Genomic DNA, 14,896 nt, shown 5'->3' with positions numbered 1-14,896 from the left:
TTTTCCCCCTACTTATGGCTTTGTCGAAAATTTTAAAAATTTAATGTAGCCTCCATGAGAGCAACTTGGCTGTAGTCACTGCAATTGCATATTTGAACAACAACGGTCATTGATAATAATAGCAGCTGTTAGGAACTGTTGTAAGAACTGCACGTGTATTACTTATTATTGTTATTATTGTTTTACTTTCACAGAAATCCTGGGACTTGGTAACCATAATTATTCCCACTTTACAGCGTGGGCAACCGAGGCACGGAAATGGTAAGTAACACACCCGAGGACTCACTAGTAACGAATGGCAAAGCCAGCCGCTGCCCCAGGCGGTCGGGCCTCAGGGTCCCCGGGCTGCCACCCCCTGCCCCAGCTCCTTCTCCCTTCCGCCCACCCGGACTCCCGGTTTGCAGACTGGAGAACCACGGGGGGCGTGCGCAAAGCCGCTGGCCTTGGGGCATCTGTCGCAGGGGACCTCGAACATAACGTACGTGCCCATCAGCTGGGGATGGACCAGCTCGGTACCACACCCCCCTGCAACCACGCCGCGGGTACACGGCCTCTGCGGCCCCTCCACTGCCTTCCCCACGCCCCTCCAGGTGCAGGCTTCCAGTGGGTGGAGGATGGGAGGAGGCCGCCCACGCTCCCCAATTCCCCCACCTCCCACCTCCCACTTCCCCCCCCCGCAGCCTCCGCGTCTGCGCAGCCGCAGTCAGTGCGGCGCCAGCTCTGCAGAGCCCAGACAGGGTCTGGTTGGGGAGGGTGAGTCCTTCGAGGGACCCCCGCGGGCGGGAAGGAGGCGGAGAAAAGGGGCTGGGGGCTCGGGCGGCGATCCAGGGAGGCGCGCGCGCGAGTGTGGATGCGCAGAGTGTGTGTGTGCATGGGTGGGGGTGAAGGGCAGAGCCGCTCCAGGGATGGGGTTCGGGGAGGGGGGCGTCTCCAAGCCGGTCTGGTGGGAGAGGGCCGGGGTCTGTCGGGGTCGCGTCTGTTTTTCCACAGCGGCGGTCTGTGTCCTGGTTTGGGGTTGCAGGTGAATTCCAGCCTCCGCGTCAGGAGGGGAGCCCAGACCTGCACTGAGAGTGCATTGATGGTCTGTGTACCCTCGTGGGGCGGTGCGGGCACGTGCGCTTGTCTCGCGGGGACCCCATGTCGATGTTCGCTCCCCCCTGGGTGTCAGCGCACCTGCCCGCGTGTGCACCTGTGCGTGTTCGCGTCGTGTGTCCGTCTGGGTCCCCGTGGACCACCCTGCAACGGTGGGAGCGCAGGCTCTCAGCAAACAGGTGCTGCAGCCCCGCCCCCACTCTTCTGAGCTGAGTGGCTTTGATCAAGGGACTTCCCTGTCTGTCAAATGGAAACATAATAGTGTCTGTAGCGAGAAGCATGGCGAGCTTTATGTGAGAAAAGGGATTCGCAGTGCTCAGCAGGACTGGGCACAAGGAGAGTCCTGGGCTCCAGGAAACACTGCCGATATAGTTATTGCTTTTATTGTGGTTGCTGGTTGTCGTTGTTGTGACTGCGTCTCTATCCTCTCAGGGGATGACTTGTTTGCTATTTCACCAAGAACACTGAGGCTGTGGAGTGTGAATCCCCTCCCCCCCACCATACCTCTGTCTCATCCCCTTTCCTTCTTCCTCCTCCATTCACTGCAGATCCAGCTTCTCCTGACCTTGACCTGATGGCTCTTGTCTCTCCCATCTGTCACCCCGCTTGCCTGCATTTTCTCCTTTTCCATGCCGTCCCCTCCCGTCAACCTAGATCCATGATTAATTATGTCTCACATTAAAAACAAAGCAAAACAAAACCCCAAAGCAATAAACAAAGCAGAACTCCCTGATGGTACTCCGTAACACTCTTTCCCATGAACGTCCCGTAGGAATTTTCTTCCCCTGAAAAATATCTAGGCAGCTTCCTCTTCTCACTCCCAACAAACTCCCCAACCCACACTGAGGTTGCAAATGGGCAACCCCAGGGTCTAATTCAACCCCACAACTTGTGCTATTTGACTACAGGTGTCTTCCTGTTAAACACTGGAAATAATTATTGACATCATGAAATGTAGAAAATGCCATCTGAAAATACAGATTTCCAGTCTTCTTTTGAGAAATCACAGGATGGGCGACATCAGTCCCAAGCGTTTGCTCTGCAAACATTAGCTGAGTTGCACGGTGCTGCTTCTTCAGACAGGAGACCTGATTTCTCTTTTGCTGCACTCCCCACGGCCCCCGTCATCTCTTCCCATGCCATACATCTGCTGCCGTTTGTTCATGGGCACCTTACAATAGGGAAGTATTTCTCTGGACCTATATGTAATTTTCATGTGTAGAAAACTCACAGCAAAAGAGTACTCTTGATTGATTCATTGATTTGTTCTTTGAGACAGAGTCTTGCTCTGTCACCCAGGCTGGAGTGCAGTGGCACGATCCTAGCTCATTGAAGCCTTGAACTCCCAGGCTCGAAGGATCCTCCCAGTAACTGAGACTACAGGCTCGTGACACCACACCTGGCTGATTTTTAAAAATTGTTGTAAAGACTGGGTCTCAGGCTGGCCTCACACTCCTGGACTCAAGCAACCCTTCCACCTTGGTCTCCCAAAGTGCTGGAATTACAGGTGTGAGCCACCTCGCCTGCGGATTCATTTATTAATTCGTGTCGTTTCCTGTCCCATTTGTGTTACCTGCCGAGCCTTGGAGGCACGTGAGTTCCAATCATTGCTGCTGGGGTTTCTGTCTGTTGGAATGCTGGGTCTGTGCTCGGTTTGGTCCTGTCTGCTTGCTTACCTTTCTCCTCCAGGAGAATGTAAGCTGTTAAGGATGTCAAATTCATCTTCACATACCCAATACTCCGCACAGGTTTGGCCCGAAGTTCTGGCTGAGAAATGGTTGGGAAAAGTTGTATTCATTCAAGCACTCATGGGTGGCAGATACGCACAGGGTCCCATGAGAGATGAAGGGGAAGCTCTGGCCTGACAGGTGGGGGACTTTCTAGAAGCCTGTGCAAGGAGGTCAAGCTGAGGCTGGGATAGAGGAACACCCTTTTGTTCCTCCATTCACCAGGTACTTACACTATGTATTAAATCGTGTCTGTCTAGGTGGAGACAGCAGCTCTATGAGGTAGCTGTCACTGTTATCACCTCCCCATTTTACAGATGAGCAAACTGAATTTTGGAGAGGTTAAAGTGACCTGCCCCAGGCCACATGGGAAATATGTGGCAAAATCGAAATTCACACCTGTGTGGTCATCTCCATGCCTGGCTCATAACTACTCAGCCATGCAGGCAGCAGTTAGCATTTTATTAACTGCTGTCATTCTTTCCCCACTGTCCTGAGTATTTTATCCGTTTAGCAACACCTGTACTAGCAAACACTTACCTACTATTTTTTAAATTACCTCTTTTTTCTTCTAACATTATTATTATTATTATTATTATTATTATTATTATTGAGACAGAGTTTCACTCTTGTTGACCAGGCTGCAGTGAAATGGTGCAATCTTTGCTCACTGCAACCTTCGCCTCCTGGGATCAAGTGATTCTCCTGCCTCAGCCTCCCGAGTAGCTGGGATTACAGGTGTGTGCCACCATTCCCAGTTAATTTTTGAATTTTTAGTAGAGATGGGGTTTCACCATGTTGGCCAGGCTAGTTCGAACTCCTGACCTCAGCTGATCCACTCGCCTTGGCCTCCCAAAGTGTTGGGATTACAAGAGTGAGTCACTGTGCCCGGCCACAATTTTATGTTAGTACCTGTGACAGGCAGAATGCTAGCTCCCTACAGATGTCCAAGTGCTAATCCCCAGAATCTGAATGTGTGGGATTACCTGGCAAGGAAGAATTAAGGCTGCAGATGAGATTAAGGTCAGCTCGCTTGGAGATGGAGAGAAGATCCCGGATTGTCTGAGTGGGCCCAAGGTAATCACAAGGCTCCTTAAAAATGGAAGAGACACTGGGCATGGTGATGGGCGACTGTAGTTCCAGCTACTCTGGAGGCTGAAGCAGAAGGATTGTATGAGCTCAGGAGGTTGAGGCTGCAGTGAGCTATGTTCATGTCACTGCACTCCAGCCTGGGCAACAGAGCAAGACCTTATCTCTAAAAACAATCAAAGAAACAAAACAAAACAAAAAAACAAGGACGAAAGATGCGGGAGAGTCAGGGTCAGAGGGTTGCAATGGGAGAGTCAAATGGCCACTGCTGGCCTTGAAGGTGGAGGACGGGCCATGGACTGAGGGAAGCAGGTGGTCTCTGTATCTGGACAAGACACAAAACGATTTCCCCCAGAGCTTCCAGAAGGAACCGCCCAGCCCACACCTTTGTTTTATCCCAGTGAGACTCACTTCAGACCTCTGACCTATAGAACCCTAAGAACCATGTGAGCTGCTGTAAGCCAGCGAGTCCGTGGTCCTTTGTCAGAGCAGCGGTAGGAAACTCACGCAACACCCACAGGGCTCTTTAGGTCACGGCTTCATAAAAGACCTGCAGTGGTGCTGATGGTGCCGCTGAGCTGGGTCTAAACAACACAACAAAGTTCGTGCAGGATGCAGCTCCCAAAGCCAACCTGCCTAAACACTGAGATATTGAAACACACATATAACCACAAATCACGTGACATACAGTTTCAGCAATTTTTATTTTCTTTCAGTTTTTAAGTAAGATCTAAAAAAAGACAGAGTGATGTGCACGAAGTGTACAGTGGGGCGAAGGTACAGCTCAATAAATTGGTGCACAAGTAAATCCCCCTGGTGACCACCACTCAGGAAGATAGAGGGCATTTCCAGCAACCCCTGAAAGCTCCTCATAGCCTTTCTCACGTCTGCCGGCCCGGCACCACCACCGTTCTGACTCCACTGAGACCAATTCATTTTGACCTGTTCCAGACGTTTTGTATCTCAGTCAAATCACATGTATGTGCTCTCTGTATCTGGCTTTTTTCACTCAGTCACATACATACATATACGCATGATGTACTTACATGTTTATAATATAAATATATTTACAATTTTATACTTAACATACATGTATTGTATTTATGGTATGAATATATTATATTTATAACTATATTATGAAATTGTTTCTATAACTTTATATTTATATTATATTTATAATATTCATGTTATATTTATAACATATTTACATGTAAATTATATAAATGTACATAAACATATTTGAAAATGTATATTTATAATATAAATATATTTATTTTTTATATTTATAATACAAATATATTTATTTTTATATTTATAATACAAATATATTTATTTTTTATATTTATAATACAAATATATTTATTTTTTATATTTATATACAAATATATTTATTTTTTATATTTATAATACAAATATATTTATTTTTTATATTTATAATACAAATATATTTATTTTTTATATTTATAATACAAATATATTTATTTTTAATATTTATAATATAAATATATTTTTAATATTTATAATATAAATATATATATTTTTATATTTATAATACAAATATATTTTTTATTTATAATACAAATATATTTTTTATATTTATAATACAAGTATATTTATTTTTTATATTTATAAGTATATATTTATATAAAATAATTATATACTAAAATATATTTGCTTATTTAAATATATATATATTCTATTCACCCATGTTGCCACCTGTATCCTTTTGTTGGCCCCTCTCATTACTGAGCTGTACTCCCCTGAATGCATAAACTGCAATTTATGTCTGCATTATCCTGTTGATAAACACCTGCTTTTTTAGCATTTTCATTATGCCTATGAGTGCTTCTGGCTATGCATATAAACCACTGCACTCTTATGAATGGTTATGAATACAGCAGACATCAACATTCACGCACACGTGTGTGTGCGGACACAGGTTCTCATTGCTCCTGGCTAAGTGTCGGGGGGTTTAATCACCAGGTCCCAGGGTGCACCTCTGCTCAGCTTTCCTGGATGTTGCCAAATAGTTTTCCAAAGTGATTGAGCCAACAGACACGTCCACCAGCAGGCATGAGTCAACCTGCTTTAAAACTCTACCTCAGTGGGTTTCAAAGGCAAACTTTGGATCACTGTTGCAAAGGGAAAGCCAGTATCACTTTTAATGTTTATTTCTTACTGAGGGGAAGCTCTGTGCTGGCTGCTTTGCCTGCCTGGCCTGAAGCTGCTCTCCCTTTGTTAGAAAGGAAGCTCAGCGAGAGAGATGCTAAAAGCATAGGAGCACCCAACAGAGACTTTCTCTTTGAGGTAATGCGGAGGATCACAGGGGCTGACGCAGGAGATGCTTTTTCTCCCTGGAAGTCAGTGTCAGAGATCCCTGGCTGTGCCTGAAATCTCCACCTGGACTGTCTAGGAGGTGAAAGCATGCAGGGACAGTGGTGCCCACTCCTGGGCATTGAGAATCTCATAACTAGAGGGGTCTTGAGGAGGTTGAAGCTGGCGGCAGGGGAGCGGAGAGCAGGATCCATGGTCAAAGGGCTGAGTGGACCCCCAGGAGGCAGGGTGATGAACACGGTGGAGGTCACTCTATCCAGGGGAACAAAAACGCAGACTGGGACGGACCCTGGGCATCAGGCAGGAGGGCAGAGTATTTTCTGAGGCAAGAGGAAGTGGACTTGGCCAAGGATTGGATGTGGCAGGGGAGGCGGAGGCAAGTCGAAGATGAGTCCTGTAGAGATTGTTGGGGAGGACGGTGGAGTCCTGGCTGAGAGCGGGGGACCCAGGAGGAGGGAGTGCTGTGAGTGGGGCAGTGGGCAGAGGGGTCTGGGGAAATGAGGAGCTTGAATTTGGGTTCTAGGGAAATGTGAGACGCCCCGCTGCAGGAAGGAGACAGAAATGTGGATTGGTAATGCAGAAAAAGAGAGACATCCTGCATATATATACACATATAAACATATATATTTTCTATTATGAAAACATTTCAAACATACTGTTCAGTGCGAGGATAGTACTGTGAACCACCGTCTACCAACTTCCCAGATTCGGCATTTCTCATTTTCTTGTGTGGTCTTTCTTTGCGGGAGTTTGTTTTTTGTTTGTTTTTGTTTTTTTCTGTAAGTTCTGGGATACATGTGCAGAACGTGCAGGTTTGTTCAATAGGTATACATGTGCCATGGTGGTTTGCTGCACCTATCAATCTGTCATCTAGGTTTAAGCCCTGCATGCATTAGCTATTTGTCCTAATGCTCTCCCTCCCCTTCCCCCACCCCGACAGGCCCCGGTGCGTGATGTTCCCCTCCCTGTGTCCATGTGTTCTCACTGTTCAACTCCCACTTACGAGTGAGAACATGCAGTGTTTGGTTTTCTGTTCCTGTGTTAGTTCGCTGAGAATGATGGCTTTCAGGTTCATCCATGTCCCTGCAAAGGACATGAACTCATTCTTTTTATGGCTGCATATGGGAGTATTTTAAAGCAAATCTCAGCCATCAGGTCAATTCACCCCTACGTACTACAAAAGCACCTCTAAAAGCTAAGGTGGACCTCTCCCTATCTATCCGTAAAGCCATTCCCATACTCAACAAAAGTCAGCGATAATACCTTGGGGTAGTCAAATACCCAGTCCATAATCACATTAATTTGGTTTTCTTTAAAAAAAGTTTTCTTTTCACAGATGATTTAGTTTTTTAATCTGAGACCAAACATCATAGTCCCTACATGGTTTTGGTTGTTGAGTCACAAACTTCTTCTTGATCTACAGTGTCTGCCCCATGATTTTAAAATTTGACAGAACAATTTCTATTTACATAAGCCTAAGCAAAGAGAAAAAGGCTCACAAAGCTTTCCATTCACTCCAAGATAATTTACTTTTTTTAAAAGTTATTATTCACAAGGATAGTCTTTGGGTTACACACACAAAATTGATGATACAATTTCCTAAAACAAGAGCATGAACCAGCTTTAGAGTTTTAAGGCAAAGGGTTACATAATTATAAGTCCTTAGAGTTTAGATAGCTTCTTGCAAACAACCACCTGAATTTCAGGTTGATCAACTATATAGAATACAGATATTAAATAATAGTTCATTTAAAATTAGGCTTTTGAGGCTGGTCACAGTGGCTCATGTCTGCAAATCCCAGCACACTGGGAGGCCCAGGTGGGGAGATCACTTGAGGTCAGGAGTTTGAGACCAGCTTAGCCAGCGTGGTGAAGCCTCACCTCTACTGAAAATGCAAAAATTAGTTGTGCATGGTGGTGCATGCCTGTAATCCCAGCTACTCAGGAGGCTGAGGCAGGAGAATCCATGGAACCTGGGGGGCAGAGGTTGCAGTGAGCCGAGATCCTGTCACAGCACTACAGTCTGGGAACCAGCGAAACCCTGTCTCAAAAAATAAAATAAAATAAAATAAAATAAAATAAAATAAAATAAAATAAAACAAAAAAGACTTTTAACCCCCATATGGTGAATGCATCATTTTTTGTGACAACCAAGGAGAAATTTGGGGCCGTGGGGGGCTGCTGTGAAGACTAGGGCTCTTCTCTCTATAGCCAGAGGGATTCCAGGGGCAACCCTCTCTAAAACCCCCTCTATATGCTTTGGGATGTGGACTGTGTGTGTGAATGTATGTAAGTGTGTGTGAGAAGTGTGTGAGTGTATGTGTGAATATGTATGTGTGTGTATATGTTAGTGTGAGTGTATGAGTGTGTATGTGTGAGTTTGAGTGTGTGTATATGTGACTGTGTATGTGTATGCGTGTATGTGTGTGAGGCGTGTGACTGTGAATGCATGTGAGTGTGTGTGTCTGTGAATGTGTGTATGAGTGTATGTGTATGTGTGTATGTGTTAGTGTATGTGTGTGAGTTTGAGCATGTGTATATGTGACTGTGTGTGTATGTGTATACATGTATATGTGAGGGCATATGTGTGTGTGTGTATTGTGAATGCATACGAGTGTGTGTGAGTCTGTGAATGTAAGTGTATGAGTGTGTGTGAGAGTTTGAGCATGTGTATATGTGACTGTATGTGTATATGTATGTGAGGTGTGAGTGTGTCTGTGAATGTGTATGAGTGTGTGTATATATGTGTATGTGACTGTGTATATGTGTGAATGTGAGTGTGTATGTGTATATGTATGTTAGTGTATCGTGTGTGTGTATGTGAGAGTGTGGGTATGAGTATGTGAGTGTATGTGTGTGGGTATGAGTGTGTGTGCCTATGTGACTGTGTCTAGGTGCATGTGTGGTTGTGTGTATATGAGTATGAGTGTGTATGTGTGTGTGAGTGTATGTGTGAATGTGTGTATGTTTGTGTTAGTGTGAGTGTGTAAATGTGTATGTGTATGTGTGTGTTAGTGTGTGTATGTGACTGTGTCTGTGTGGATGTGTGGATGTTTATGTTTGTATGTATGTATATGTGAGTATGTGAGGGTGTGTGTCTGCATGTACCTGCCCATGACAAACATTCCCTTTCCAGCTTTGTCTCCAGAGTGCTCTCTACCGTTTGACCTGCTGCGTGCTTTATTTGTTCCCTGCCTGTCTCTTTCTCTCCCTACTAGAATGTAAGCCCCAGGAGGGCAGGAATCTCCACTTGATTACTGCTGTATTTCTAATGCTTAGAATCGTGCCTAGCGCCTGCTGGCCCTCCGTAACGATTCACTGAATGATGAAATGTTCGTCAGTCCTCAGGTTCTGAACCCTGTGCCTGGGGAACCAGAGAGGGCCCCGGAGCGGGAGGAGAAAGAGAAGCTTGTCTCAGAAGCTTCACCTCCTCCTGGGGCGATGCAGAGTCTCAGTCCTGAGCAGACGCGGGGGCTGCTGGAGCCCGAGAGGACCAAGACGCTGCTGCCTCGGGAGAGCCGGGCCTGGGAGAAGCCTCCCCATCCCACCTGCACCAAGGACTGGGAGGCTGTGGAGGTTGGGGCCTCCAGCCATGACAGTGATGAGAAAGGTGAGGGGCACGGGTCCTTTGGGAGGTGAGTGGGTGGAGGGGAAGGAATCGGCAGAGCCTAGGGAAAGACTAAACATTCACTCCTTCACTCATGCATTCGACAGCTATTCGTGGAGCACTGTGTCAGTCAGCTTTTGCCGTGTAACAAGTCATCCCCAAACTTAGATGCTTAAAGCAACAATCATGTATCAGCTCATGATTCTGTGGGTCAGAAGTTTGACCTGCCTTCAGGGGATGCTTTTCCTGCCTGTGCTTGTCTGTGCAGCCTCAGAGAGCTGGTGAGGCCACTGGTCGATCTCAGATGGCTTTACTCCCATGTCTGCTGGTGCTGGCTGTTGGCTGGCTTGGTGGTGCTGAGGACAGGTCATGTGTCTCCAGCAGGATTTTTCAGGGTTATTCTCATGGGGGTGCTTGCAGGGTTCTCAGGGAGGGCAAGAAAGGGAATACCCCAATTTTTAAGCACTGGAAGATTTGAAGGGGAAAAACACATGATCTCATTTGCATTTCAAAAATATTCCTCTAACTCAGTGGATTTCAACTGGGCATGGTCTTATACCCCACCTCTCCTCTCCAGGCGATTTTTGGCAGTGTCTGGAAACGTTTAGGGTTATCCTAACTGTGGAGATGCTGCTGTTATCTGGTGGGGAGAAGCCAGTAGTGATGCTGATAAACATCCTACCATGCACAGGACGGGCCCTCCCCTGACACAAAGCATGGTGCAGCTCCAAATGCCGATAGTGCCAAGTTTGAGAAACCCTGAGTCTCACAGCACGTGACAATGGATTGTAGGGCTAGGAAGTCAAGGATGGAAGGTGGGAGGCCAGTTAGGAGACTCCTGCAACTGTCCGAGAGAGAGGTGGGGTAAGTGGAGAGATTTGGGACACCTTTGGGAGGAGGAATCAGTTCTTGCTGATGGATGTGGGGAAGGGGAGGAAAAGAGAGGTATCACGATGACTTTTAGGGTTTGGGCCCAAACAGATGGATAAAGGGTAGTGCCATTTGCTGATATCTCAATGGCACCCCATAGCAGAAAGGGGCTGAGCCTTGTATCGTCTACGAGGCACTGTCTTTTTCCTCAGGTGGATAAGCAGGTCTGGGACAGAAGGCGTGGATAACAGAGGCCAGCTCTGCTAGTGAGGCTTGGAGCTCCTGGCTGGGGCTCAGGTGCAGGAAGAGTGGAAAATGCCAGAATTTGCCCAGTCTATTCAGCTTAGGGATGAGAAGGACGCTAAGGTTCTGACTGTGGGGACATGTTCCACTAGTGTCTGTTCTTTGGAAGCTGGGGAAGCCTCCCTCATCCTGGTTTACTTCCGTGGCTTTTTCTTCTGCTCCTTCACTCAGTTTCTGCCTATAGAGAAGGAACTCTTACTTACTGGACAGGTAAGGGAGTGAAGACTCAAGTGGCAGCGCACATCAGGTGACCCAGTTGAAGTTTTCCAGGTAGTTATAGAACAGAATTCAGGCCTCCCATTCTCTAAGCCCCACCTGAACCACATAGGCGTGTGTGTGTGTGTGTGTGTGGGGGGGGGTTGTGTGTTTGTGTGTGTGTATGAGAGAGGGAGGGTGAGACAGAGAGAGGAGGTTATTAGTAAAGGGACAAGCTATTAGTAAAGGCACAAGATGCCAGTGAGAAGAGCCCACTCCCGCCGTCTAGCCACTCACTCTTGGCTCCTTTTTCTTCCACTCCCACCCTCACCTAGACCTGTCTTCTCAAGAGACTGGGCTTTCCCAGGAGTGGAGTTCGGTGGAGGAAGATGACGAATCAGAGGGCTCCCAGGTACACTGGGGGGTTTGTTCTTTTTCCACAAATGTCCCACTCTGTAGAGCTTAGCAGTTTGTCACATTTGCATTCTCAGCTTGGAATTTACCTGCCCCATAAAAATCTCAAGAGATCTCTTGTGTCTGATCTCTATGGTGATCAGACACAGACTGGAGGGTCTCCATGTGGTGTGCATAACTTAGTTCATGCGTATCCTCCAACACTTCCTTCATAAATCCATCTACCCATGCATCCACCTCTGTAATTCATCTTCTATCCACTTATTCATCAACTCTCCCTTCCACCCACCCTCTTACCTTTCCAATCACTCATCCATTCATTCATCCACCACTCAAACATCTACCAGCCATTCACTCATCTGTTCAGTCATTCATCTACCCAAACTTTTATTCACCTAGTCTTTTGTATACCCATCCATCCATCCATCCATCCATCCATCCATCCATCCATCCACCCACCCACCCACCCCTACACTTCATCTGTTTATACACTTATCCACCATCCATCCATCCATCCATCTGTCCGTCCGTCCATTCATCCATTCATCCATCCATCCATCCCTATACTTCATCTGTTTATCCACTTATCCATCCATCCATCCATCCATGCATCAACCCATCCCTATACCTAAGCTGTCTATCCACTTATCCATCCACCCATAAACCCTCCCTTCCACCTACCCTCTCACCTTTCCATTCACCCATCCATTCATTCAGCTACCCATTGAACATCCACCAACCATTCATCTGTCTACTCATTCATTTACCCAACTTTCATCCCTTATGCATCCATATACCCATTCCATCCATCCTTCCATCCACCCATTCATCCATCCATATATCCAGTTATCCATACACATACTCATTCACCCTTTTATTCAGATGCCATCAATCCATCTATTCAATCCACCCACCTACATACCCATCCCATATCCACTCATCTGTCCACCCACCTATTCATCCCTCTACTACCTGTTGGCTGTGGTGGGATGTGGCTAGTATGCATCCACGCATATGCCCACTCATGCATTCATCCATCTGTATCTATTCACACATCCAGTCATAAGGCCACCTACCAATCCATTCACCCATCCACCCACTATTCCATTTATCCATTCACTAACCATCTACTGAGTTTTAATTCACATACTACAAGTAAAATCAAAGAGAATCATCAAACACATTCCTTTCACTAAAAAAAAACCTAATGTTTTCTTTTTTGAGGAATAAGACATCAATATAAGAAAACCAATGGTTCTTTCATTTATACATTCATCTCATACATGAGAAAAATCACATAATCACTCTCAGTGAGCACATGAGAGTCCCATCCATCTCCCAATCATGTCAGGAATGTAACTCTGGCTGCCTCAAGCCAGAAAATGGATTTATTGACTCGTGGTGCAGAGGTGAGGGTGAGAGAAACAAACTGGCCAACAAACCATGATAGTGCAGAAATAAGTGCTGGGCACAGTGGGGAGGCCCAAAGGAAGAAGTTAACTGCATGCCAGGAGGTTTATTCTTGGATATCCTAGAGAGGAGGACACACCAGACCCGGGGTTTTCGGGATAGTAAGAATTCCATGGGCATAGCAGGGAAGGGAATAGCATGTGCACAGGCAAGGTGGTATAGCACGGTACGTTTTGGGGACACTGAAGTTAAGGGCAGAGCAGTGGGAGATTTGGGTGAAAATATGGCTGGGATGACATCATTCATTCATTGCACGTCTATTTCTTGAGCACCTACTCAGTGCCAAGCAGTGTTCAATGCACAGAGCGTACAATAGTGAGACAGAAATGGTCCCTGCCTTCATGGAGCTCACGGTCACTGAGGTAGACAGATGACAACTGAAATAAGCAGCTAAAATATGAATTGCGCTGAGTGGTGATAACTGCTATGGAGAAAAATAAAGCATGAAGGGGATCTGGGAGTAGGAGTTGGGGCTGGGGGTTGCCATTTTAAGAAGGGTGTCTAGGAAAGTCCCCACTGAGAGGGAGCTATTGAGTGAGGACCTGAAGGAGGTGGGGAGTGAGACTGGCAGATGTCTAGGGGGAACGGGCTCTATGCAGAGGACACAGCAAGTGCAAAGGCCCTGAGGTACAGATGTGCCTGGTACATCTGGGGAACACCAAGAGGGGTGGTGGTCAGCGTGGCTGGAGGGTGGGAGGGAGGACTAGGAGGTGAGGTCATGGAGGCGATGGGATGGATGATGTAGCGTCTCGTGGACCATGGTGAAATGTGGGTTTTACTCTGAGTGGGGTGGGAGCCATAGGCGAGTTCTAGACAGAGGAGGGACATGTTCTGATTTGGCCTTTAAGAGGACTCCTCTCTCTGCCAAGTCCCACACCGATGAGGTTGGATGTGTTTTGCAGGCAGTGGGAGCCATAGAACGGGTTTGGGGACTTAGAGAATCTGGGAGCCCATGTAGAAGGAAGGTGGGTTGGATGTGGCTGGGGTTAGAGTGTGGGGGACAAAGGAGCAAGTCAGAAATGTGTAGTTAGGGAAAAAAGCAGAGAAGAGTTGCCACTTTCCTTGTGCATGTTACAAGCTTGATGTTATTCTTTTTTTTTTTTTTTTTTTTTTTTTGAGTTGGAATCTTGCTCTGTCGCCAGGCTGGAGTGCAGTGGCGTGATCTTGGCTCACTGCTCACTGCAACCTCCGCCTCCTCTGTTCACTGCTCACTGCAATTCTCCTGCCTCAGCCTCCTGAGTAGCTGGGACTACAGGTGCACACCACCATGCCCAGCTAATTCTTGTATTTTTAGTAGAAACGGGGTTTTACCATGTTGGCCAAGAAGGTCTTGATCTCTTGACTTCACGATCCACCCACCTCAGCCTCCAAAAGTGCTGAGATTACAGGCATGAGCCACGATGCCCAGCCAGCTTGCTGCTATTCTAAGCGCATTTTATAACTCATCTAGTAACTGAACACTAATTAACTCCCATGATTAACTCATGAGCCCTGTGAGATCGTTAGCATGGTTTCCTCCTCTATAGATGAGGAAACTGAGGCAGAGAGAAACCAAATGGCTTGCTTCGGGTCCCACAATGAGTGGGTCGCAGAGCTAGCATAGAGTTTGGGCTTAGAGGCGAGGACAGGAGCCAATGGGACCCAGGACGTGTCGAGTCGGGGACCTGATGGCATTTCCAGATCTGTGGGACATAAAAGCTGCAGGAACAGGGGCAAACGCAGGGGCAACACCTGAATTCTGATGTGGGGACAGGGCAGAGGGAGGTTCTAGCCTCTAGCATAGGCATCAAGGAGG

General features: G+C 46.7%; 2 protein-coding genes across 7 annotated transcripts in view; one reads left to right on the top strand and one right to left on the bottom strand.

The window, feature by feature from the left end:
* The window catches only part of SMIM17 (small integral membrane protein 17), a 68,297-nt gene that overhangs the window by 46,603 nt on the left and 6,798 nt on the right, over nt 1-14,896 (top strand). For 2 of the 6 annotated variants that reach the window (XM_038006401.2, XM_073015868.1), the window contains 3 exons: nt 195-261; nt 9,591-9,852; nt 11,553-11,629. In XM_038006401.2, coding sequence (XP_037862329.2) covers nt 259-261; nt 9,591-9,852; nt 11,553-11,629 — 342 coding nt within the window. In that variant the 5' untranslated portion in view covers nt 195-258. Of the gene's footprint in view, nt 1-194; nt 262-701; nt 754-8,278; nt 9,853-11,552; nt 11,630-14,896 lie in introns of those variants that run through there. The other 4 variants (XM_073015867.1, XM_073015869.1, XM_007998269.3 and 1 more) reach the window with 3 other exon arrangements.
* Nucleotides 7,747-14,896, bottom strand: part of ZNF835 (zinc finger protein 835) — a 30,833-nt gene continuing 23,683 nt past the window's right edge. The window contains exon 3 of the mRNA XM_007998276.3: nt 7,747-8,283. The gene's annotated coding sequence lies outside the window, so the exon portion shown is untranslated. The remainder of the gene's footprint in view (nt 8,284-14,896) is intronic.

Source organism: Chlorocebus sabaeus, chromosome 6, assembly GCF_047675955.1.
Source record: "Chlorocebus sabaeus isolate Y175 chromosome 6, mChlSab1.0.hap1, whole genome shotgun sequence".
In the NCBI taxonomy this organism is placed as follows: Eukaryota; Metazoa; Chordata; class Mammalia; order Primates; family Cercopithecidae; genus Chlorocebus; species Chlorocebus sabaeus.
Note: the sequence above shows the minus strand (reverse complement) of the source record. Positions and strands in the feature narration are given on the sequence as shown.